The sequence below is a fragment of the Balaenoptera ricei genome, chromosome 2 (assembly GCF_028023285.1).
Source record: "Balaenoptera ricei isolate mBalRic1 chromosome 2, mBalRic1.hap2, whole genome shotgun sequence".
In the NCBI taxonomy this organism is placed as follows: domain Eukaryota; kingdom Metazoa; phylum Chordata; class Mammalia; order Artiodactyla; family Balaenopteridae; genus Balaenoptera; species Balaenoptera ricei.
Window position 1 is genome coordinate 101,701,071 of NC_082640.1, and position 24,088 is coordinate 101,725,158.

The 24,088-nt window shown below is 41.4% G+C and overlaps 2 protein-coding genes across 7 annotated transcripts in view; one reads left to right on the forward strand and one right to left on the reverse strand.

Annotated features, from left to right (window-relative positions):
- ADAL (adenosine deaminase like) overlaps positions 1 to 24,088 on the reverse strand; it is a 56,898-nt gene that overhangs the window by 15,890 nt on the left and 16,920 nt on the right. The window contains exons 1-5 of one of the 6 annotated variants that reach the window (XM_059913477.1): positions 7,907 to 8,136; positions 7,537 to 7,799; positions 2,188 to 2,301; positions 693 to 921; positions 321 to 451 (exon numbers count right to left, since the gene is read on the reverse strand). In XM_059913477.1, the coding sequence (XP_059769460.1) occupies positions 321 to 451; positions 693 to 752 (191 nt within the window). In that variant the 5' untranslated portion in view covers positions 753 to 921; positions 2,188 to 2,301; positions 7,537 to 7,799; positions 7,907 to 8,136. Of the gene's footprint in view, positions 1 to 320; positions 452 to 692; positions 922 to 2,187; positions 2,302 to 7,536; positions 8,138 to 24,088 lie in introns of those variants that run through there. The other 5 variants (XM_059913475.1, XM_059913480.1, XM_059913479.1 and 2 more) reach the window with 5 other exon arrangements.
- LCMT2 (leucine carboxyl methyltransferase 2) lies at positions 7,757 to 10,064 on the forward strand. Its single transcript, XM_059913469.1, has one exon. The coding sequence runs from the start codon at positions 7,943 to 7,945 to the stop codon at positions 10,001 to 10,003; it is 2,061 nt and encodes a 686-aa protein (XP_059769452.1). The 5' UTR covers positions 7,757 to 7,942; the 3' UTR covers positions 10,004 to 10,064.

The window sequence follows — 24,088 nt, forward strand, 5'->3', positions numbered from 1 at the left end:
GGGAAATAATAGTTTCCCTTCTCCACCCCCCCAACCCCTACCCCAAGTGGTAGCAGGAAACTGGGGACAAAAACCAACAAGTCTATATTTTCAAGTCTAAAGAATATTACAATATAGTGTAACTTCACAAACAATACAAACCACTAAAAATACTGTCAACAGTCTGACAGTTGGGAAAAAATGCTATATGTTAAGTTATACTTTCCATACCAGATGGCTACCCTATTCCTTTAACTACAAAAATCTGAATCTTTACATAACTATTTACAATCGCAAAATAGAGAAAAAAAGAAGTATGTCCACAATCTCCCCAAACTCACTCTTCTAAAGTTCTTTTCTTCCCCTTGTCAATCATAGTCATCTGATAGTGGATTTTAAGACCTGGCTTCTTGGCTATTAATTTCTTTATGGTATTGGAACTAATGGATCCATTCAAGTGGGCATGAAGTTCCTAAAATAAGAATACAATCAGTAAAAACTTCTCAAGTCCACTAGATTCATAGCATCAGACCAGGTGCTTGATGTTTGTAGTCTGTACTAGGCAAACTGCCTACTAGATGTAGCTATATAACTTTCAAAATGTACAAAGTTTGCAAATTCTACCTATAAAATGTACTTGTCTTTTGTGAAAAGAAACAACACAGAAGTCATTATAATTAGCAACACTCCAGATTCTGTGGTTGAATTCTCACCACTTTAGGTAATTTTGAGTAAAAGGCTGTCTTCCATGGCTGTTGTTCTTCTGCCTCCATCACGATTTAGCAGAATAGCAAGGTCTTTCTCCAAACACTTATTCTTGGCATGAACAATACAATGTGGTTCAGTCAGTAAGTTCTGTGGTCTTGAATTTCCTTCAGATTGCTTCACTTCCACCCATTTTGTTAAGATAAACAGTATACATAGTTCTGGGCTCAGCTTCACCTATTTAAACGAATGTGAACATTTTCAGATGTTGATGCAAAAGCAAAGAAACAGGTTTTGTTAATTTATTCCTCTAAAGACAAAAGCTACTTCAAAGCTAACTTAAGTGAGCCAACAACCTGAACAAGAAATAAGAAAAGCCCTCAAGCTGGTAAGCAGTGGATTAAAATCTGAAATTTAGTAGGGTATATTCCTTTACCTATTAGCACTTTCTATAAAACTACTTCTAAAACTAGAAATTTATAAGACCTATTTTGGGTCTAAAAGTTTACATTTTTGAACTATTTAAAATACATAAAGGAAGAGGCATTGGAGTCGGATGGACCTAGATTAATCCTTTTACCAGTTCTGCTCTTAAGTAGCTGTGCGGCCTTAGTCACTTTTAACCCCATGGCTTCAGTTTCTTTATTTGTAAAAATGGGATAAAAATTCGATAAAAATGCAGAGTAGCTGTGAGGATTAATAAAGTACTTTAAATTCCCCTCTTCTATGTTCCCATATAATCCAGTGACTACCTTTAACTCAGCACTTTATCACACTGTATCTCAATCACTGATTTACTTGTCTTTCTTCCTCACCAGACTATATATACTTTCTAAGAACAGGGACTATGGCTTATACTACCTCCCTAGCACCTGATAGGGATAGAGTAGGATAATTAAACAGTTACTTTAAAAATCCCACTAAAGGATTAAAGACAGAAAGGGAATTTCAAGGGAGTTTGGGAGTAAGCTAATGACCACTCAAAAAAAGAAGCCAGTAACCTAGCAACAATCTACCTTGAAGGAAGAGCAGGTGCATCCAAGTGTCAGACACACTCAAGCCACAAACCCTGATAGTTAAAACACAAGACAATAGATACTGGGTCTGAATCTTGTTACATGAAGTCAGGGAGTTAACAGTTCTTGAAGAGTAGCATTTCTGTGTGTAGCCAAGACAGAAACACAGGGAAACAAACTAGGTGAAAGGGGACATTATACTGAAACCTGAGATTAATTACCATATTTTAGTATATGTTACCACCTTTTTGCTAATATACATATGATTTAAATAGCAGCATGACAGTCCTGGTTAAACCCTACAGGGCCAAAGGAGGAAATAATGATGTAAGCCTTGACATCTGCCCAAGAATGAGGAAGAAGGTGGTCTTCTTCCCCTCCCCAATTTTCTTTTGTTTATAAAAATGAAGTCCTCTCAGTCCTGGGGCAGAGCCTTCTCCCCTGCCCGCTTGCATTTCTTACAAGCATCCCATGCTAATAAACTCACTGTTTGGGAATTCCCTGGCAGTCCAGTGGTTAGGACTCGGCGCTTCCACTGCACGGGGCTCAGGTTTGATCCCTGGTGGGGGAATTAAGATCCCGCATGCTGTGCAGGCGCAGCCTAAAAATAAAAAAATAAACTCACTCTTTGCCTGCCACTTTCCCTCTCAATGAATTCTTTCTGCGCCGAGACAAAAGTACCTGAGTTTCAGTAAGTCCTGACACCAGGAGGGCGGTTTCAATTAAAAGACAGCGGGAACTACTGAGCCCGTGCGCCACAACTACTGAAGCCTAGAGCCTGTGCTCTGCAACAAGAAAAGCCACCGCAATGAGAAGCCCGCGCACCGCAACGAAGACACAACGCAGCCAAAAAAAAAAAAAAAAAAAAAAGACAACAGGTTCGACTCCCTCCTAAGTCAGGGATCATGGGTACAAGTCCCAATCTGAGGTGCAGGTGGGTTTGAGCCCCAGCCCGTGGGTTTGAGTCCCACCCGAGAAGGAGTGCAGTTTCACACCTAGCACAGTGCCCAGCATTTTGTAGGTGATAAATAAATCCTAATTTCCCTTTACCTCTGAAGGTGGCTTATAAATTAAGGCAAAATTCCAAGTGAAATTTAGTGATTTTCAAAGTAGGGTCCTCAGATATTAATGATGATGATGTTGATAAGAATAGCAGCTTCCATTCAGAGCCTACCAGTTAAGTGGCAAGCACTTTTAATAATATTATCTATAATCCTCCCTGTAAGCTTGCAAAATAAATATTTTTACCAAATTAAAAATTACTAAATTGATACTGAGAGGGTTAAATAAGTTACCAAGATATTAAAATGGGCAATTAAGAAAATAGTTTGTAGAGATCTAGACAGAGCCATAGAAATCCACAGAAAGGCTAACTCAGTATGAGATAAATTTCAATAGAATTTCAATAGAATGCCAAAGTGCTTAATAGTAAAAAATGAAAAAAGATAGACTATTTAATCAATATGTTTAATATCTCTACTGAAGTACATAAGAGATGTCATTAACACAGAAAAACATACCTTGACATAGTAAAGTCAATTTGTCATAAACTGACCTATAAAGTAAATGTTAATCAAAATATTCCCAAAATTATTCCTTAGAAATTGATTTTTAAAGTTCATGTGGAAGACTTAACTTGTAAAATTATTCAGAAAAAAATGTGAAGCTCAGAAGAATACCCAATATGGGAGAAGGTGAGAGTAAAAGTTCTGGTGGGAGCAGAACTTGGTATGATATTTTTGGAAGGTACTTTGGCAACACTCACACACACACATACACAAACCCACATACTTTTTGACCCAATAATTATACTTTTAGGAATTTATCCTGTATCTTATAGGATACATACAAATACACTTCTTGTAGCATTATTTATAATAGCAAAAAATTGGAAACAAACTACATGTCCATCAGTAGGGTACTGGTTAAATTAAGTGTATATCCATCCATCTGAATATCTATGACTATATGGAAAGACTTCTATAATATAGTGTTATTTCCAAAAAGTAAGTTGCAAAAAACATTGTTTACAAAGATGACATTTATAAACAAAGCATGTGTGTATACACACACACACTCTTATTTATATATATCTTTATTCCTAAAATAGGTATGAAAGGATACATAGAAAACTGTTCCCACTAGAAAGTGGGTTGGAAGTGGCAAAGGTCAAGGGACAGAATTTTATTTTTACCTACCTTATAAAGTTTTGTGCAATTTGAAGGTTTTACAACTTGCATGTAATACCTGATTACTTTTTGAAATAATTTTAATAAATTAAAATTTAAGTAATAAATTTAGATAATTAATTCACTTATTACTTTTAATAAATAAATTAAAATAATTAACAAATTATTTTACAGAATTGTTCATAAAATAATTAAATAACTTTTTAGAAACCTTGTAAAACAGCTTTATGAATATGAATTACGAGAGGGAAGAACTTTTACATTTAGACAACAGAATGACAGCCTGAAAAAGCATTTAAGACATTTTACATAGCAGGCTGTTAACAAATGTTACAGATGGCTAACTTTTCGTATAAATTTTCAGTCCTACTCTAGGATCCTGACCTGATTTTGTGGCACATTTCAAACCACCCTCCAGTTTCTTAAAAAACTAAAAATAGAACTACCATACGACCCAGCAATCCCACTACTGGGCATATACCCTGAGAAAACCATAATTCAAAAAGAGTCATGTACCAAAATGTTCATTGCAGCTCTATTTACAATAGCCAGGACATGGAAGCAATCTAAGTGTCCATCATCGGATGAATGGATAAAGAAGATGTGGCACATATATACAATGGAATATTACTCAGCCATAAAAAGAAACGAAATGGAGGTATTTGTAGTGAGGTGGATAGAGTTAGAGTCTGTCATACAGAGTGAAGTAAGTCAGAAAGAGAAAAACAAATACAGGATGCTAACACATATATATGGAATCTAAGGAAGAAAAAAAAAAAGGTCATGAAGAACCTAGTGGCAAGACGGGAATAAAGACACAGACCTACTAGAGAATGGACTTCAGGATATGGGGAGGGGGAGGGATGGGATGTGACAGGGTGAGAGAGTGGCATGGACATATATACACTACCAAATGTGGAATGGATAGCTGGTGGGAAGCAGCCGCATAGCACAGGGAGATCAGCTCGGTGTTTTGTGACCACCTGGGGGGGATGGGATGGGGAGGGTGGGAGGGAAGGAGACGTAGGAGGGAAGAGATATGGGAGCATATGTATATGTGTGACTGATTCACTTTGTTATGGAGCGGAAGCTAACACACCATTGTAGAGCAATTATACTCCAATAAAGATGTTAAAAAAAAAAAAAAGTTTCCTGCGGGGGGGTGGGGTGGGGGGTGGGGAGTGGGGGGAACCACCCTCCAGATTGCCCCTTAACTAGTTATGAGTAACTTTACTGACCCAATAGCTACAATGTTAACCTATGGAAATTTGAAAGCCACCAAAGCAAGCACAGTTTTTACACATTTTTAAAAGTTGTTCCACTGATCATTACCTAAGCTATTGCTATCAACAATTCCATGCCCTGTCAGATTCAATCTGCCTGGGCTGGCTTTGGCATGGATCAGAGAAGCAGGTGGGGTGGGAGTGATGTGCCAAACAGCAACACATTGAGATAAGATCTTTCTACATCTGTACTAATATTTCATCAAGTTAGAGCAGGGCCAGAACCAGGTCTCCTGTTCTCCTGGAGCAGGGGTCCCCAACCCCCGGGCCACGGACCGGTATTGGTCCGTGGCCTGTTAGGAACCGGACCACACAGCAGGAGGTGAGCGGTGGGTGAGCAAGCGAAGAAGCTTCATCTGTATTTACAGCCGCTCCTCATCGCTCGCATTACAGCCTGAGCTCCGCCTCCTGTCAGCATTATGGTGAGTATAATTATTTCATTATATATTACAATGTAATAATAATAGAAATAAAGTGCACAATAAATGTAATGCGCTTGAATCATCCCGAAACCATCCCACCCCCTCACCCCTGTGGAAAAATTGTCTTCCACAAAACCGGTCCCTGGTGCCAAAAAGTTTGGGGACCACTGTCCTAGGGAACTTTTTTCCTCCCCGCCCTCCACCCCTGGCCCCAAAAGGGAACCCAGGATAATAAAAACACTTGTTACTATTTATTAAGCACTTAGTATGAGCCAGGCATTCTGCTAAATGTCTTGGATGGTAATTTTACTTGATTCTCATAACAACCCATGAGGTACTACTGTCTCATTTTACATAAGAAAATATAGATTTTTAACAAATAACCGGAAAACAACTGTAAGGCACCCAAATCACAAATTTTGCTCCACTCTCTTTCTTCTTGAATCACTTTTCTTGATCTGTTCTTTACCAAAAAAGTATTATTTCTAATATATCATGTACATTTTACTAACTTGTCATATAAAAATTCATTTCTACAGCACAGTATATATTTTTTCAAAGTCCTACAACTTTTTTTTTTTCTCTTTGACCCTCGATAAACCCTGAAACACCACACAAAGCAGCACTTAATCCCCTCATTTTAGAAATGACTATCTCAAAGTCCAGCAAGCTCAGGGGAGTCCTTCTCTCATTCCAATTCCAAACTCCTCAAGCGTTCCATAGACCCAGCTGCCTCAGGCTGAACTTTACAACTCAGTCACTACCTTTAGAGACAACGAAAGTCTTCAGACATGAATTCCCTCTATTTCTCTCTGCTTTCCCTCACACTTAAATTTATCTTTATCTATACCCCTTCCTCCCTCATGCATCAGAGAAAGAGGATTCATTCTCCTGTCCCCAAGACTAATTTGTGCCCAGGATCCCATTCCTTCCTATCTATTCCAAGTCATTACTCCACTAATCTTCTCACTTTTCTGTTCATCAACCTCTCTCTCTCCAGTTGCTTATTTCCCTCAGGGAACCACCAGGTAAGTACAGTACTTGCTTCCACCTTAAAAAAAAAAAAATAAAAACAAACTTTCTTTTATCCCCCATTCCTCTTTAACTACTGCCCTGTCTCTTCTTTCCTTCTGAGCTAAACTTGAGCTGCCTCCATTTACTTATCTCCCATTCATTATAGCATGGATTCTGCCCTTACTACTCCACAGAAATTGCTCTCCCTAAAGTCATTAAGAGCTCTTAAACACCAGATCTAAACGACACAGTTCCAGTATCCAAATCCAAATTGGCTGGACTCCAAAACTCATGCCCTTCACCATTATGCTATGCTGCTTCAAGGTAACCATACTTATAGTCATCCTGATTTCCTTCTCCATCTCAGTCACCAAATCCCAATTAATAAGTTACAAATCCCATAAATATCTCTGCAAGAGATTTCCTACGGGTGACGACTCCCAAATACCCAAATTAGAAACTTGATTATTTTAAACCTCCAAGACTCAGACCGTATCAGAGGGAATAATCACCTCTCTTTCATGATTCCCTCTTCCACAGACATATTCAACTTTGTCCTAGAAAACAGAACTTTGAACGTGGAGGGGAATGTCATTTTTCAGCTGAGAAACAAGAGGCTGAATGGTTTACTTATTGTCAGCTTAGTACAGAGCCGGGAATACAAGGGAATCAATAGTGTACATCTGTGGGGAAACACTGATTGGGTGAGTCACAACTTCTGTAAAGGTTTTTTCATTTTGCACCTGGCCTCACTGGCTTGTTTTCAGATTTAAACGGGATCTCTTAGTAAGTACTCGTAGTTAGCATCCGAGGAGCGACCCCTTCTCCTTGCCCAGCAAAGTCAGTGGTTCTAACCCTGCTTTGCCCCTACCAGACACTCAATGCAGACCCTGCCCTCCAAGCTCTGGTTGTCAGTCCCCACACTCACCTTTTAAAGATTTTTGTCAACAGTTGAGTCAACTTATGACAGCTTAAATTTTCACTTCAGACAGGAAGGCTTGTTGAAAAGTGATAACCCGCGCTTCCCTGACACAGTCCACGTGTCCACAATAAGCCCCAGCCGTCAGTCTTGCCGCGAAACCGCAGTCCCAGAGAATCAAAGAAATGTCAATCACAGCCGAATGTCAGCACCAGCAGCAGCCTCCTCAATCCTGATTGGCGAGGTGCGCTCTTCCCGGAAGTGACGCACACCTGTCCAAGGAAGAGGCGTCACGGAGCGGGGTGCGGGGGCGGGGGGGAGTTGATTTTTTCGTACAGAGTCCGCGAGGTGGCTACTGGGAAACGAAAGGGCAGCTCACCGCCGGGACGGACCGTCGCTCCTGACTTCCCTGACCATGGGCCCGCGGAGCCGCGAGCGTCGGGCCGGGGCAGTGCAGAGCACCAACGACAGCAGCGCCCTCAGCAAGACCTCCCTGGCCGCACGCGGGTACGTGCACGACACCTTCGCCGCCTTGCTAGTTCCAGGGACCGCGCGCCGCGCGCCGCTCATCCACCGCGGCTACTACGTCCGCGCACGCGCCGTGTGGCACTGCGTGCGCGCCTTCCTGAAGGGGACGTGCGCGGCCCCCGGCGCGCCTCGCGCCCAGATCCTGTCGCTCGGGGCTGGCTCGGACTCGCTGTATTTTCGCCTCAAAACTGCGGGCCGCCTGACCCGGGCTGCCGTCTGGGAGGTAGATTTTCCGGACGTGGCACAGCGCAAAGCGCAGAGGATTCGAGATACGCCGGAACTGTGCGCGTTAACTGGGCCTATCCAGAGCGGGGACCCTGGGTACACATTGTGCTTTGAGAGCTCGGACTACCGCATACTGGGCTTGGACCTGCGGCAGATGCAGCGATTGGACCACGCCCTGGCCACCGCGGGCCTTGATGCAGCCGCACCGACTCTGCTCCTGGCTGAGGCCGTGCTGACCTACCTCGAGCCGGGTGATGCCGCGGCCCTCATCGCCTGGGCCGCCCAGCGTTTTTCTAATGCCCTTTTCGTCGTCTACGAGCAGATGAGGCCGCGTGACGCCTTTGGCGAGTTCATGCAGCAACATTTTCGGCAGCTGAATTCTCCCCTGCATGGCCTGGACCGCTTTCCCGACGCGGAAGCCCAGCAGCAGCGCTTCCTTCAGGCCGGCTGGACCGCCTGCCGTGCCATGGACATGAATGAGTTCTATCGCTGCTTTCTTCCCGCAGAAGAACGCCGGCGCGTGGAAAATCTCGAAACTTTCGACGAGTTTGAGGAGTGGCATCTGAAGTGCGCCCACTATTTCATTCTGGCCGCTTCTCAGGGAGACGCCCTCTCCCAAACTCTGGTGTTTCCACCCTCAGAGACGTTTCCTCGGATAGATCCTGCTTCCCCTTCAGGAGTCTTCCCTGCCAGTGTAGTCACTGGTAATAGCCAGGGCCCAGACCTTAAGAGATATGGCCACGCCTCGGTCCTTTTGAGCCCAGGTCTTATTCTCAGTGCTGGAGGATTTGGAGAGCAGGAGGGGCGACATTGCCGAGTGAGAAAGTTTCACTTGCTTTCAAGATACTGTGACTTTGAATGGAAAGGCAACCAATTATGCAGTTTGGGGACTGGAGCTCAGTGGGATGGACGCCTTTATCACACCATGACAAGACTTTCAGATACCCAGGTTCTGGTTCTAGGAGGGAGACTGTCCCCAGTAACTCCAGCCTTGGGGATTCTCCAACTTCTTTTTTGCAAGAGTGAGGGTAATAACCCTGAGGACCTAAATGTCACAGTCACAAATGTCGGCCCAGAAGAAGATTCCACTTTGTCACGTTGGCGCCATTCAACAACAGAAGTGTCCTATGAGAATCAGAGATATTTGTTTGTGTATGGGGGCCGCAGTGTGGCAGAACCCGTACTAAGTGACTGGCATTTCCTACATGTGGGGACAATGGCTTGGGTCAGGATCCCAGTGGAGGGAGAAGTACCTGAAGGTCGGCATTCCCACAGTGCCTGCAGCTGTCAAGGGGGAGCCCTCATTGCTGGAGGTCTGGGTGCTTCTGAGGAGCCGTTGAGCTCTGTATACTTTCTGAAACCAATCTCTTGTGGATTCATCTGGGAATCAATAGCCATCCAGCCTCCCATTACCCCAAGGTACTCCCACACAGCTCATGTGGTCAATGGGAAGCTTTTGTTGGTCGGAGGGGTCTGGATTCATTCCTCCTCAGTTCCTGGAGTGACTGTTATTGATTTGTCTACAGGACTGAGCTTCGAGTATCGGATTGACACAACATGTGTGCCATGGCCATTAATGTTACACAATCATACCAGCATCCTCCTTCCTGAAGAGCAACAGCTCCTGCTCCTTGGAGGTGGTGGGAACTGCTTTTCCTTTGGTACCTACTTCAACCCCTGTACGGTGACCTTAGACCTTTCTTCCTTAAGTGCTAGGCAGTAAGGACTGGACTTGTGATATATTCAGGACCTACTAAAGTAGAAAATAAAGCTTTCCAAAATAGTATTTGACTCTGGCTATAGATATTACCACTCCCCTGTTCCCGCTCCTTTTTTTGTTTTTGTTTTCTTCTTGTTAGCACTGCTGTTCAGTGCAGAAAGAAAAAAGTTGTCTAAACACACACCAACATTAAAAGAGATGGTACAAAAATAAAACATAAATAGGCCTATCTGAAGAGAGTGGTCATACAGTCCTAGAGTAGGAATTGGGGGCCTTTGGATCCCTGTATCTAGTTTACTGGTCTTCCTCCCATATCCATTTATTGAGTTACAATGACCTTTAGCCTAAGTCAAGTGAAAATTTTCCCAATCCCAGGCTTTGTGATTTTAGATGGGACCTTGGAAGAAGTTTTACACAGATCCTTGGTAAGAATACAAGGTTGAATATAGGTGAAGGGACATGGTATTGACCTCATTCTTCATGTATGAAACCTGAAATGAACCCAGTTGCAGTTTGATTAAAGCATTGTGCCATTTAGTGCAGCAGAGAACTCTGTGATAGCTTTAATAAGACACATTTGTACAACTTTATTGACACATGGTTTTGTTCCATTTTTTACCACCGGTTCCATATTTATTTAGATTTATAAGTGCTAATAAGCCAAACATTTGATTTCTCAGCTCATTTTGTACACGGTATGAAAATGTTTTGCTCCAGATCTACTCCACCCTTCACTATGTTCTGTGTCCCAGGAGGCCAACCTTTATGAATTGCATCAATGAGTTTACTTGTTCTCTGGTGTTTGGTGAGTTCCATCAGTCAGAGGTACCAGAGAGGGATGGTTGGACAGTGAGTCAAGAGTATTCCAGGTGTTTCCCCTACCAGTCTGCAAGTTGGCAGCAGCTGCATCCTTTTATTTTTTATAAATTTATTCATTTTTGGCTGTGTTGGGTCTTCGTTGCTGTGCGCGGGCTTTCTCTAGTTGCAGTGAGCGAGGGCTACTCTTTGTTGCGGTGCGCGGGCTTCTCGTTGCGGTGGCTTCTCTTGTTGTGGAGCATGGGCTCTAGGCGCATGGGCTTCAGTAGTTGTGGCACGCAGGCTCTAGAGTGCAGGCTCAGTAGTTGTAGTGCACGGGCTTAGTTGCTCCGTGGCATGTGGGATCTTCCCAGATCAGGGCTCCGAACCCGTGTCCCCTGCATTGGCAGGTGGATTCTTAACCACTGTGCCACCAGGGAAGCCCACAGCTGCATTTTTTTCGTAAAAGCCATAGCTCCTGTCATGTCGTCTTCTATAAGGTATAGCTCTAACTCTGCATCACTCCAAAGAATTCTGTATCTTAGTTGCATTAACCATATTTTAAGTGTTCAATAGCCACCTGTGACTAATGGCTACAGTATTAGACAGTATAGATGTAGCACATTTCCATCATTGCAGAAACATCTGGACTCCACTGAGGTACTTCACCAGCTTGACTTGGTTTCCCTTAACCCTGCTCACCCCCTTTTAATTAGTATCTTCATTAAACTCTCCTCAATTATCCCCTTTAAATGGACCATCTTTCCTGGTGAGCCTTGTGAAATCCATGAAACATCTTAGGTATTCATCCTTAAAACTTGAGCCTTAATTTGTCGTCTAAATTGTGAATACCTTGTGAAATTCATGTGTCACAAGGTAGTGGCTTTGTTGGTACTTAGGTGTACCACTTCAGTATTTCTTGTTAGTCTTCAATCCTTGAAACCTCAATAATAACTTGAGATTCTACAAGTACCTAAATTCTACAAGTACTATCAATGTTAACATCTTGATGGACTTAGTATGACCGAGAATCTTTTTTCCCTAAATATTTTAATTAACAACTCTGCATATAAATGCATGTAAAAAGTGTTCAATATGGAAAACCAAGTAGCAAACACAAGCCTAGTGTATGGAGAGGGCAATGTTGGCTCTGTTGGATGAAGGTTCCCAGGAGAAGACAAACTGAATAAACTGTTGTTTAACTTCAGCTTCCCTGAGACTGCAGAGCCCTTTCTGGGAGAGTTATTAGTTACTGTCATGAGTCCTGGTAAACAAAGGACTTACTATGGCTAGGCATCTGCAAGGCTATCAGTGGGCCAGGTACTAGGTTACTGGCAGGACTATTACTGGAAGGGGAAAAGGCTTCTCTGTATTTTTTAAGTTCACCACAAGCCTACCTCCAACTTTTAGGAGCAGATCAAAGCAGAACATTAATGAAGTGAGTGTTCTCAGCTATGTAGTAGTTAGTACCAGAATTCTAACCTAGAAATAACTCCAAAGCCCAGGGTACCCCTTCCATTATGTTACTTCTTAGATGGTACCATCAACCATTATTATTTCATTACTTTGGGGCCATATAGAGGGGTGGGAAGCTGTCAGGAGAATGTGGATGTATGCCAGACCTAAATTACTAGCACAGTGAGCCTATTCTCTCGAGTGCTGCCCAGTATGGCGCATTATGAGTAATTGGGCTTGTTCCACATTTCTATGTGATTACCAGATTAAGCATGCCCTCCACCTCTGACCCTACACATGCATCATACTCAGTTAAGGAGTTATTCATTTCTCAAGCTCTACTCTTTAGAGCACTTAGAGTTTTGTCCTCAACATGAACTCTGTGCCTTTGGAGCAGCACTCAGAGGTGCTGGATCCCAGTTTCATAACAGTAATCCACAGCAGCTAGAGATGCGGGCCAGATTAAGAACTGAAGTTGGACTATGTTTTTTGCTTCTCCATTTCACCTCTGAATATCTTTGTTTTAAAATTCTGGTATGGAGCTCTGGGGTAGTTATGAGAGTTATCAACTTCTTGATTGCAGTTTCCAGCTGATCTTCATCCCTTTTTGCTCAACAATGGACCATGCTTACCCCATATCCATTGGAAATGAAATAAATTCACTTTGCCAAAAGGCTAATCTGAGGGAGTAGGAACATGCATAAATGTGCTTGCGAGCACATGAATACAGGATTTTCCTAGGATGTGCTGATGCTTCACTGGGCATGACTTGGTGTGTAACTCTCAAAGTAAGTTTAACAGAGGGAGAGGAAAGACCTTGCCCTAATATTTATGTGAAAAGTCATTTGCCACCTAATTGGCAGACTAAGACTGGGAAATAAATTGTAATAAGAATGATTTTTAGGATATTACACTACATAGAGCTTTTCTCATTCCCTAGCTATTGTCCACATTTTTAGGCTTTTCTAATGAAAAGAGCCTCAACCTCTGATTCATATTTAGACTTGCTATTTCAGGAAAAGTTAGCAAAACTGATCTTTCTTATTCATGGATACATCAGCAATTTAAGGAGGAAAAAAGCTTTGCCACCACCCTTCCTCCCCCATTGTCTTGCTTTTTTCTAATTTTCATTTTCTTCTCTATTAATATTTATTATACATAACTATGTAATTCTTCATTGGCAGCTTTTTCATAAAGCCAGAATCTGACATTCCCTATCTCACAAGCTTCATCCCCTGCCACTCCTCCTCCTCTTACTGACATCCCACTTATATAGGAAGTACACCTGGGACCCAAAGAACAGAATACTGTTACATGCTTCCATTCTTTTACTTACCGTGTTCTCCCTGTTGGGACTCTTAAGACTGCCTCTCCTACCTTACTCTCAACCTCACTATCCCAACTTTGTTCATAAAACTCCTACTTGACTCAAGGCTTATCTTTGGAAAGCATTCCCTGGTTCGAATCCACCACCCTTTCAGGCTGGGATGGGTTACTCTTCTGTGTTGCCAGAGCATCTTGTAACTATCATCCATATTGTGTTATAATCTGTTTTCTCGTCTGTCTACTCACTAGATTGAAGATCCTTGAGGGTAGGGATAGTGTCTTATTCACCATTGTATTTCCAGCACCTGGCACACTGTCAACATTGGAATTGAACAAGGATCTCTCATTGTTGGGGTTTAACATCACCAGATCTTTCTCATACCTTTTTAATGTAATATATCCTGTGCCACTGGCTTCCTGGGGAAGAACAGAGTAGCACTAGTGAAAAATAAGACAATGACACCCCAAATGGAAGCCTGTCATGCAAACCTGTGCCCTTGGTCAGAAGTGCAGAGAGAATCAGCCAGAACCTTTAGAACACAGCTGTGATTATAAACATCTGCTTTCGGGAACCCCTCTCTTAGTCCCGCTGCTTCCCCCATCTTCCACTCAGACATCTGGTGGGTAGTGACAGAGATAAGTAACCACAGAGACAGTGGATTTTTTTTTTCTTATTTTATAAGAAGACTAGCATATTAACCACATCTTAACTATAAAGAAGATCCACTCCATAGTGACTTGAGCCTGCAACCTACCCTCTAGCCCAATTTCCTTTGAGTTTGCAGTTTGGGTAAGATTTGCTTGTGATCACTTTGGGTTTGAGCTGACGACCTAGACTCACACCAGTGTCAACTCGACTAGAGCACACAGCATCGAAGTTTCTGTACCCTGCTATGTGTTAGCCAACAGCTCATTGAAAAACCCTTCTTGTTAATGATAAAATGAACTTATTTACAAAACAGAAACAGATTCACAGAGAAAACAAATTTATGGTTACCAAAGGGGAAAGTAGGGGAGGGATAAATTAGGAGTTTAGGATTAGCAGATACAAACTACTATATATTAAATAGATAACTGAATCACTTTGCTGTACACCTGAAACTAACACAACATTTTAAATCAACTATAGTCTAATATAAAATAAAAATTACATTTAAAAAATAAACGACAAGGTCCTACTGTGTAGCACAGGGAACTATATTCAATATCCTATAATAAGCCATAATGGAAAAGAATATATATATATATATGTATAACTGAATCACTTTGCTTTACACCAGAAACTAACACAACATTGTAAATCAACTTCAATTTTTTAAAAGGCTATAGATTAAAAAAAAAAAACTGTTGCTATTTATTGTGTATATGCTCATTATAGAAATATTTAAAAAGCAAGATCTGATACATTTAAACATTTTCTAGGACATTCTAACCATGTTGGGGTTACACTGTATGCCTTTTTTATAAGTTCTGAATAAAAATTTTCACAGCCACAAAGAAAGTTAACTTCAGGGGGATAGAATCAAGTGATTGATAGTTCTTGTGCATGACTCTTGTTCAGCTGGTGTCTGCATGACAGTTCCTCAGTTGATGAATCTCCTCTTTGATGAGCGAGTGCGTTCTCTTGCTGCATCTGATAAGAATCACTTCAAGTCCCTAAGGTTACTAAGATTATGAAACTAAGATATATGGTATTATTCATGCTATTTTTTTTTTTACAAGATGAGAACTATAGTCTACAAAATCAGCTCTGGGGAGACCTGAGAAAAAGAATGCACAGGAGAAGAACAAAAGTACCACTACCCAAGGTAGAAGAGAAGTAAATACAAACCTGAGGAGCACAGCAAATGTGTAGTCATTGGCAACCTGAATTAATGTTCTCTCATCCTGAAGAACTAACCAGATAGAACTGTGACAAAAATTCATGCTGGACAACTAAGCCAATGGCAGCTGTGTAGTTTAAGCTCATGGGATTTGGAGTCAGATAGACCTGGGTTTGAATCCTGGCTTTCTTCCTTACTATCATGTGACCTTGGGAAAGTACTTAAATTCTGTAAACCTCAGTTCCCACATCTGTAAAATGGGTGGTATAATAATGGTACCCACATCAAAAGTTGATGAGAGAATTTTATAAGACAATGTAAATAGAGCATTTTAGCACAGTGTAGAGCATACAATAAGGCTCAATAAATGTTAGCCCAGGACATGGCACAGGTAGGGAGGGATATTCTACAACCTCCCCTGAGTAGTTTGTCCCCAGTGCTTAACCAGTAAGTCCAATATATAATGACTGTTTAACACTGTGCTAGATCTTAAGCAGGAGAAATGTGGTCTCTTCTCCCCAAGAAACTTACAATATAAAAAAAAAGAATGCACACGGAACAACTGGAAAACAATTAGAACAGACAGTGTAATGTTCAGGGACTCACAGAATATCCTTGAGAAATCAGATAAAGAGTTTGAGAGATGTTACACAGCTGCACAGGTAATTCTTGGCAAAATGGGTTTTGACTGGCATGGGAAGGAGTAGTCAAAGAATGCATCAAGGATAATGTGAGAAAAATGCCTCGTATGGAAAGGATGGATAGAATATAGATGAACAGAGGCAAGAAGCGGGGCTTCCCAGGTTCAATTGTGATGATGCCTTTGGAATGCTTCCCAACACATTTTCTCTTCTTGATGATTCCTATTTGGTTCCCTTAGGTCACATAGGTTTTAACCCTAGGCCGTGAGGCTGGAGTACAAAATAAGGAGATAAGACATAAGAGAAGCACCTTCTAGATGGAAAGGGAGCTAAAGGTCCTCTGGTCCTAGAAGGGAGAGAAAAGGAGAGAGTATGGTGATCATCCGGATGACACACAGAAAGATGAGAAGCCTAGAGGGGAAGATAAAGTATACAAATGACTATTTAGAGTGTGATCAGTGCTGTGAAGGAGAATCCAAGTGTTCCAAGAGAGTAAATATGGGGCTTCAGCTAGTTAGAAAAAGCTTCTGTGAGGAGTAACATTTCTACAGAGGTCTGGAGAGATGGTAGAAAGCATGATCAGGGAAGTCATGGCTTGGGGAAAGACTTTAATTTGGGAATCTGGTAATTGGGCAAACCACCAAAAGATCAGAAAGCAAGTGAGAGGTAGAACTGTGGGCAATAGAGATGGAGATGTGGTCAGGGTAAATATGGTGGCAGAACGTGGGAACCACTGGAGCAATGCAAGCCATTGGTGAGTTTGAAGCAGGGGTATGATACAATCAGTTAAGGTCATATGTGGTGTCTTCAGTCTCCCTGAGAATAATCAAGCCAGGAGTACTGACAAGACTGAGATTGAGGTTGGACTTGGCTATGACAGTTTCTCCGTGGTCATGAATGTCTCCTCGAGCATCTTAGCAACAGATGTTGACACATGTTCTGTCACTCAACATGAATCTCACATTCTGAAGGATCATAAATATTATCATTATTACCAGTGAAACTGACAAATGTTTATAGAGAACTTTAAGGCTTCCACAAACACTGTCTACTTTATTCTCAAAGCAGCTCTGTGAAGTGAGCACTACTATTAGCCCCATTTTACATAGGAGTGAGGCTCTGGTCAATGCTTCCTTGCTTAAGGTCAAATAAAGTCAAAAAAATCTCAGAAGGCCTGGAGCAGTATCTTAAACCAGGTTCTCTAACTCAGACACCTCTGTTCTCTCCATTTGGTCACACGACCTTCAAATAGCAGGTTCCAAACAGCTAATGAAATTTCATAATATTTACAAGGATGAGTAAGAAATCATATGAATTCAGGGGATGGGTGGGGCTAACAAGTTCAATTTTGAAGATATCGAATCTGAAGTGACTGTAGGATCTTCAAGTGGAGAACCCAGTAGACACATATTAAGGGTGTGGAGCCAGGAGAGGATTATGTGTCTGTATCTATTTTAGAGTTAAAGATCTCAGAGCTTGCTGTCTTGTTGTGGGACAAATCCAATGGATTAACCTTAACAGAGGTTGGTCTTTTATCAACATAGAAATGATTCTATGGTTAAAGTGCTTTTTTGTTCTGGAAACAAAATTTAAAGGTTGACTGTATTGGGCTTTTGTCTTTTAGGAGAAAAATCTATAGAGTAAACAGAAATAATATGAGCAGTCAAAGAACATGATTTGCAAAACCATAATGAATATTGATCATAACTTAATCAAATGATTATAACTTAATTAAAAATTCGTGGCCCAATATAGTTGCTTAGCTAGATTCCAGGTGGGGTTGACAATCATGTATAAGAAGCTGACATGGGAACTATATTCAATATCCTGGGATAATTAACAAATTGAAGGAGAAAAACCATATGATCATCTCAATAGATGCAGAGAAAGCCTTCGACAAAATTCAACGCCCATTTATGATAAAAACCCTCCAGAAAGTAGGCATAGTGGGAACTTACCTCAACATAATAAGGGCCATATATGACAAACCCACAGCCAACATCGTCCTCAATGGTGAAAAACTGAAACCACTTCCACTAAGATCAGGAACAAGACAAGGTTGCCCACTCTCACCACTATTATTCAACATAGTTTTGGAAGTTTTAGCCACAGCAATCAGAGAAGAAAAAGAAATAAAAGGAATCCAAATCGGAAAAGAAGAAGTAAAGCTGTCACTGTTTGCAGATGACATGATACTATACATAGAGAGTCCTAAAGATGCTACCAGAAAACTACTAGAGCTAATCAATGAATTTGGTAAAGTAGCAGGATACAAAATTAATGCACAGAAATCTCTTGCATTCCTATACACTAATGATGAAAATCTGAAAGTGAAATTAAGAAAACACTCCCATTTACCATTGCAACAAAAAGTATAAAATATCTAGGAATAAACCTACCTAAGGAGACAAAAGACCTGTATGCAGAAAATTATGACACTGATGAAAGAAATTAAAGATGATACAAATAGATGGAGAGATATACCATGTTCTTGGATTGGAAGAATCAGCATTGTGAAAATGACTATACTACCCAAGGCAATCTACAGACTCAATGCAATCCCTATCAAACTACCACTGGCATTTTTCACAGAACTAGAACAAAAAATTTCACAATTTGATGGAAACACAAAAGACCCCGAATAGCCAAAGCAATCTTGAGAAAGAAAAACGGAGCTGGAGGAATCAGGCTCCCTGACTTCAGACTATACTACAAAGCTACAGTAATCAAAACAGTATGGTACTGGCACAAAAACAGAAATATAGATCAATGGAACAAGATAGAAAGCCCAGAGATAAACCCACACACATATGGTCACCTTATCTTTGATAAGGGAGACAACAATATACAGTGGAGAAAAGACAGCCTCTTCAATAAGTGGTGCTGGGAAAATGGGACAGCTACATGTAAAAGAATGAAATTAGAACATTCCCTAACACCATACACAAAAGTAAACTCAAAATGGATTAAAGACCTAAATGTAAGGCCAGACACTATCAAAGTCTTAGAGGAAAACATAGGCAGAACACTCTATGACATACATCACAGCAAGATCCTTTTTGACCCACCTCCTAGAGAAATGGAAATAAAAACAAAAAGAAACAAATGGGACCTAATGAAACTTCAAAGCTTTTGCACAGCAAAGGAAACCATAAATAAGACCAAAAGACAACTCTCAGAATGGGAGAAAGTATTTGCAAATGAAGCAACTGACAAAGGATTAATCTCCAAGATTTACAAGCAGCTCATGCAGCTCAATATCAAAAAAACAAACAACCCAATCCAAAAATGGGCAGAAGACCTAAATAGACATTTCTCCAAAGAAGATATACAGATTGCCAACAAACACATGAAAGAATGCTCAACATAACTAATCATTAGAGAAATGCAAATCAAAACTACAATGAGATTTCATCTCACACCGGTCAGAATGGCCATCATCAAAAAATCTGCGAACAATAAATGCTGGAGAGGATGTGGAGAAAAGGGAACCCTCTTGCACTGTTGGTGGGAATGTAAATTGATAAAGCCACTATGGAGAACAGTATGGAGGTTCCTTAAAAAACTAAAAATAGAACTACCATACGACCCAGCAATCCCACTACTGGGCATATACCCTGAGAAAACCATAATTCAAAAAGAGTCATGTAGCACAATGTTCATTGCAGCTCTATTTACAATAGCCAGGACATGGAAGCAACCTAAGTGTCCATCAACAGATGAATGGATAAAGAAGATGTGGCACATATATACAATGGAATATTACTCAGCCATAAAAAGAAACGAAATTGAGTTATTTGTAGTGAGGTGGATGGACCTAGGTCTGTCATACAGAGTGAAGTAAGTCAGAAAGAGAAAAAAAAAACCATATGCTAACATACATATATGGAATCTAAAAAAAAAAAAAAAAAAAAAAAAAGGTCATGAAGAACCTAGAGGCAAGATGGGAAACTAGAGAATGGACTTGAGGATACGGGGAGGGGGAAGGGTAAGCTGGGACAAAGTGAGAGAGTGGCATGGATATATATACACTACAAAATGTAAAATAGATAGCTAGTGGGAAGCAGCCACATAGCACAGGGAGATCAGCTCGGTGCTTTTTGACCACTTAGAGGGGTGGAATAGGGAGGGTGGGAGGGAGGGAGATGCAAGAGGGAAGAGATATGGGGATTTAAGTATATGTATAACTGATTCACTTTGTTATAAAGCAGAAACTAACACACCATTGTAAAGCAATTATACTCCAATAAAGATGTTAAAAAAAATATCCTGGGATAAACCATAACGGAAAAGAATATAAAAAAGAATGTATGTATATGTATAACGGAGTCACTTTGCTATACAACAGAAATTAACACAACATTGTAAATCAATGATTTTTCAATTAAAAAAAAAAGAATGAAGAAGCTGATGTAAGTACTGTTATGAAAAAAGCTGGAAGTAATCAAGAATTCAATTTGATGTGTGATGTTTAGGGTTTTTTTTTTAACATCTTCATTGGAGTATAATTGCTTTAAGATGTGTTAGTTTCTGCTGTGTAACAAAATGAATCAGCCATATGTATACATATATCCCCATATCCCCTCCCTCTTGCATCTCCCTCCCACCCTCCCTATCCCTCTACCAATCAGGTTTATTGGCCGGAGACCTATACATTAGACTAGCAAAAGACAGATTAACAAGAAAAAAACAAATAGATGTTTATGCTTCTATGTACATGGAAGTACTCTGTGATGAGTAACTCAAAGCAGTGCTGAGAATTTGGGTTTATATAGCATCTTAACAAGAGAACAATAAATTTTTAGAGAAGGGACAAGACAAAAGAAAAGGACTTTGAGTTTCTAGGGCAGCAAATTCTCAGAAGGTAAATATATGAGGGAACTAATGGAAGATAAGGGCTAGTTAATACTCTGTTATATAGATTCCTCTGGTGCCATCTCTGGGCTGATGAGGGTCTAGAGCTGTCTCTGGTGATTAACTCCTGTCCTTCCTAGTAGAGAAGGGAGGGGGGACGCCTTTACAAATTATGTCCTGCTTTTAGGCGAATGGGGGAGGGCAGAGACCTTTTCTTGTATCTGCTGCTTCTCGATTGCCTTCAGCTCAAAATAATCTTTATGCTGAAGTGGTGTATTTGGGGATGGCATAATCTGCTGTCCTTCAATATCAATCAATTTTCTCTAAAAAGTCTGTATGAATTTACACTCACACCGTATATGAAATATATGAGACAGTCCATTTCCATATACCCTCACAAAATAGGTTATTCTTTTAAACATTTCTCAATGGATCAAAGATGGAATCTCATTATTGTTTTAGTTTGCGTTTCTCTGATTATAGCAAGACTTCTTAATATTTATAGCAACTTTTATATATAATGGATATTAATCCTTTGTTACATTTGCTACAAAAGACCTAATAATTTAACTTGTACAGCCAGCCAAGTAACACTTTTCTCCTGCCAGCAGCTATTTGAATTGCTGAGTACTGGGTGTAAACAATCAACAATATAGTTAATCATGTAGACACCATTAAATGAAAATAATGCTTCAAAGAAACAACATAGTAGTACATGATTAACTGACAAATAAGTGGCTCAAAGTCTAAGAAGTTGCAGAACAGGAAAAGAGACTAGGTGGGTCCTGGAGCTGGTTCTTTTCTGACTTGCTGGCATTCTAGGATGAGGAGGTTGAGATGGACTGTGGTTTCCATTGTGATCTTCAGACCCCAAGGGCTCTACAGAGTAGCCAAGGGAACCCCCTCCCCAGTTCTTCCACCAGAGCAGCTCCTCTTAGGTCTGTTTATTATGCCTTTATTTGAATAAAGCACAATAGTCACTTACTTGAAGAAAAAAAAAAAAAAGTGAAAACCTCCAGACCAACACCATAGGCCAGAGGTTAAGAGCTAGGTCTGCAATCAAACTGTTTAAGTTTAAATGACAATTTTGCCACTTACTAGATAGGTGACCCTGGGCAAGTTACTTAACCTCCCTAATGCTCTGTCTGCTCATCTGTAATATGGAATTAGTAATATCTTATTGGGTAGTTGTAGGGATAGAAGAGGATAATGCATAACACATATAAAGCCTGGCACTTAATAACACTCAGTAAATGTTAGCTAGATATGAAACTATTGTTACAGATGCTCCCCGTCCTAAAATGCCTGGGAAGGAATTCATGGAGGAGGTGGATGCTGAGTTTGCTTGAAGAATGGGTGTAACGGGGACACGTAGAGATAGGGGAAGGGGCAGGATCATCCAGAGGTAGGGCTGGGCATGATCTATTTGGAGGCCACAACACAAGGGAAGCAGAATTTATTTATGGGCTACTAGGAGATAAGATCGGATACATGTGTTAGGACCCCACTGTGGAGGGCTTTGAATGCTTGGCTAAGGAATTCGGACTTGAAACTTTAGGTAGTAAGACACTTTCATCCTTACACAAAAATGCTCTGCAGTAATCTCATCACATAGGAATCTTCGTATGCTCTCACACAGATGCAACCTTTCATATTTCTTAAAAGGGAAGAAATGAAAAATAATGAAGTGTTTATCAAAGTCCCAAACTGACAATAACAATGAAAAGTGGAAAAAGAAAAGACACTGATGGAGAATTGGACTAAATGCAGGGACAAAGGTAGGAGAAGGGAAGGAGCTGAGTCCACCTGACATTCAATGGCAGTGCCCACTCTCTCTGCTGGCTGTGCCAAGGATATTGTACCCTTCACCATCTCTGCCCGGAGCTTTCCAGTCCTTCACCAGTACCTTCTTGCCTGGGATGTTGTGGGCAGTGAATTCTTTCAACCTACGCCAGTCTTCATCCAAATTAGCTGGGGCCTTAGTAAACCTTGGAACTCAAGGTATTTCACCAGGGATTTACTAGCCTGCCATGCGCCCATGGCCACCAGTCCCTTGCACACCAGGGTGGTCCCTCCTTTCTTCCTACCAACACTTTTGCCGAGGTCCTCATTAGCCTTTTGCCTAGATTATGGCAACAGAGTTCTCACTGCCCTTCCCACCCTAGTCTTGTTTCCCTCTGGTCTGGATTAATCCCGAAGTACAGCTTTGATCATGCCACTCCTGCTCAGAAACCTGTCTTTAGCGAGATTGGTTCAAGATGGCAGAGTAGAAGGATGTGCACTCACTCCCTCTTGCGAGAGCACCGGAATCACAACTAACTACTGAGCAATCATTGACAGGAAAACACTGGAACTCCCCAAAAAAGATACCCACATCCAAAGGCAAAGGAGAGCCACAACGAGATGGTAGGAGGGGCGCTATCACAATAAAATCAAATCCCATAACTGCTGGGTGGGTGACTCACAAACTGGAAAACACTTATACCACATAAGTCCACCCACTGGAGTGAAGGTTCTGAGCCCCATGTCAGGCTTCCCAACCCGGGGGTCCGGCAACGGGAGGAGGAATTCCTAGAGAATCAGACTCTGAAGGCTAGCGGGATTTGACTGCAGGACTTTGACAGGACTGGGGGAAACAGAGACTCCACTCTTGGAGGGCACACACAAAGTAGTGTGTGCATCAGGACCCAGAGGAAGGAGCAGTGACCCCGTGGGAGACTGAACCAAACCTGCCTGCTAGTGTTGGAGGGTCTCCTGCAGAGGTGGGGGGTGGCTGTGTGTCACTGTGAGGACAAGGACACAGGCAGCAGAAGTTCTGGGAAGTACTCCTTGGTGTGAGCCCTCCCAGGCTCTGCCATTAGCCCCACCAAAGAGCCAGGTAGGCTCCAGTGTTGGGTCGCCTCAGGCCAAACAACCAACAGGGAGGGAACCCAGCCCCACCCATCAGCAGACAAGCAGATTAAAGTTTTACTGGGCTCTGCCCACCAGAGCAACACCCAACTCTACCCACCACCAGTCCCACCCATCAGGAAACTTGCACAACCCTCTTAGATAGCCTCATCCACCAGAGGGCAGACAGCAGAAGCAAGAAGAACTACAATCCTGCAGCCTATGGAACAAAAAACACATTCACAGAAAGATAGACAAGATGAAAAGGCAGAGGGCTATGTACCAGATGAAGGAAGAAGACAAAA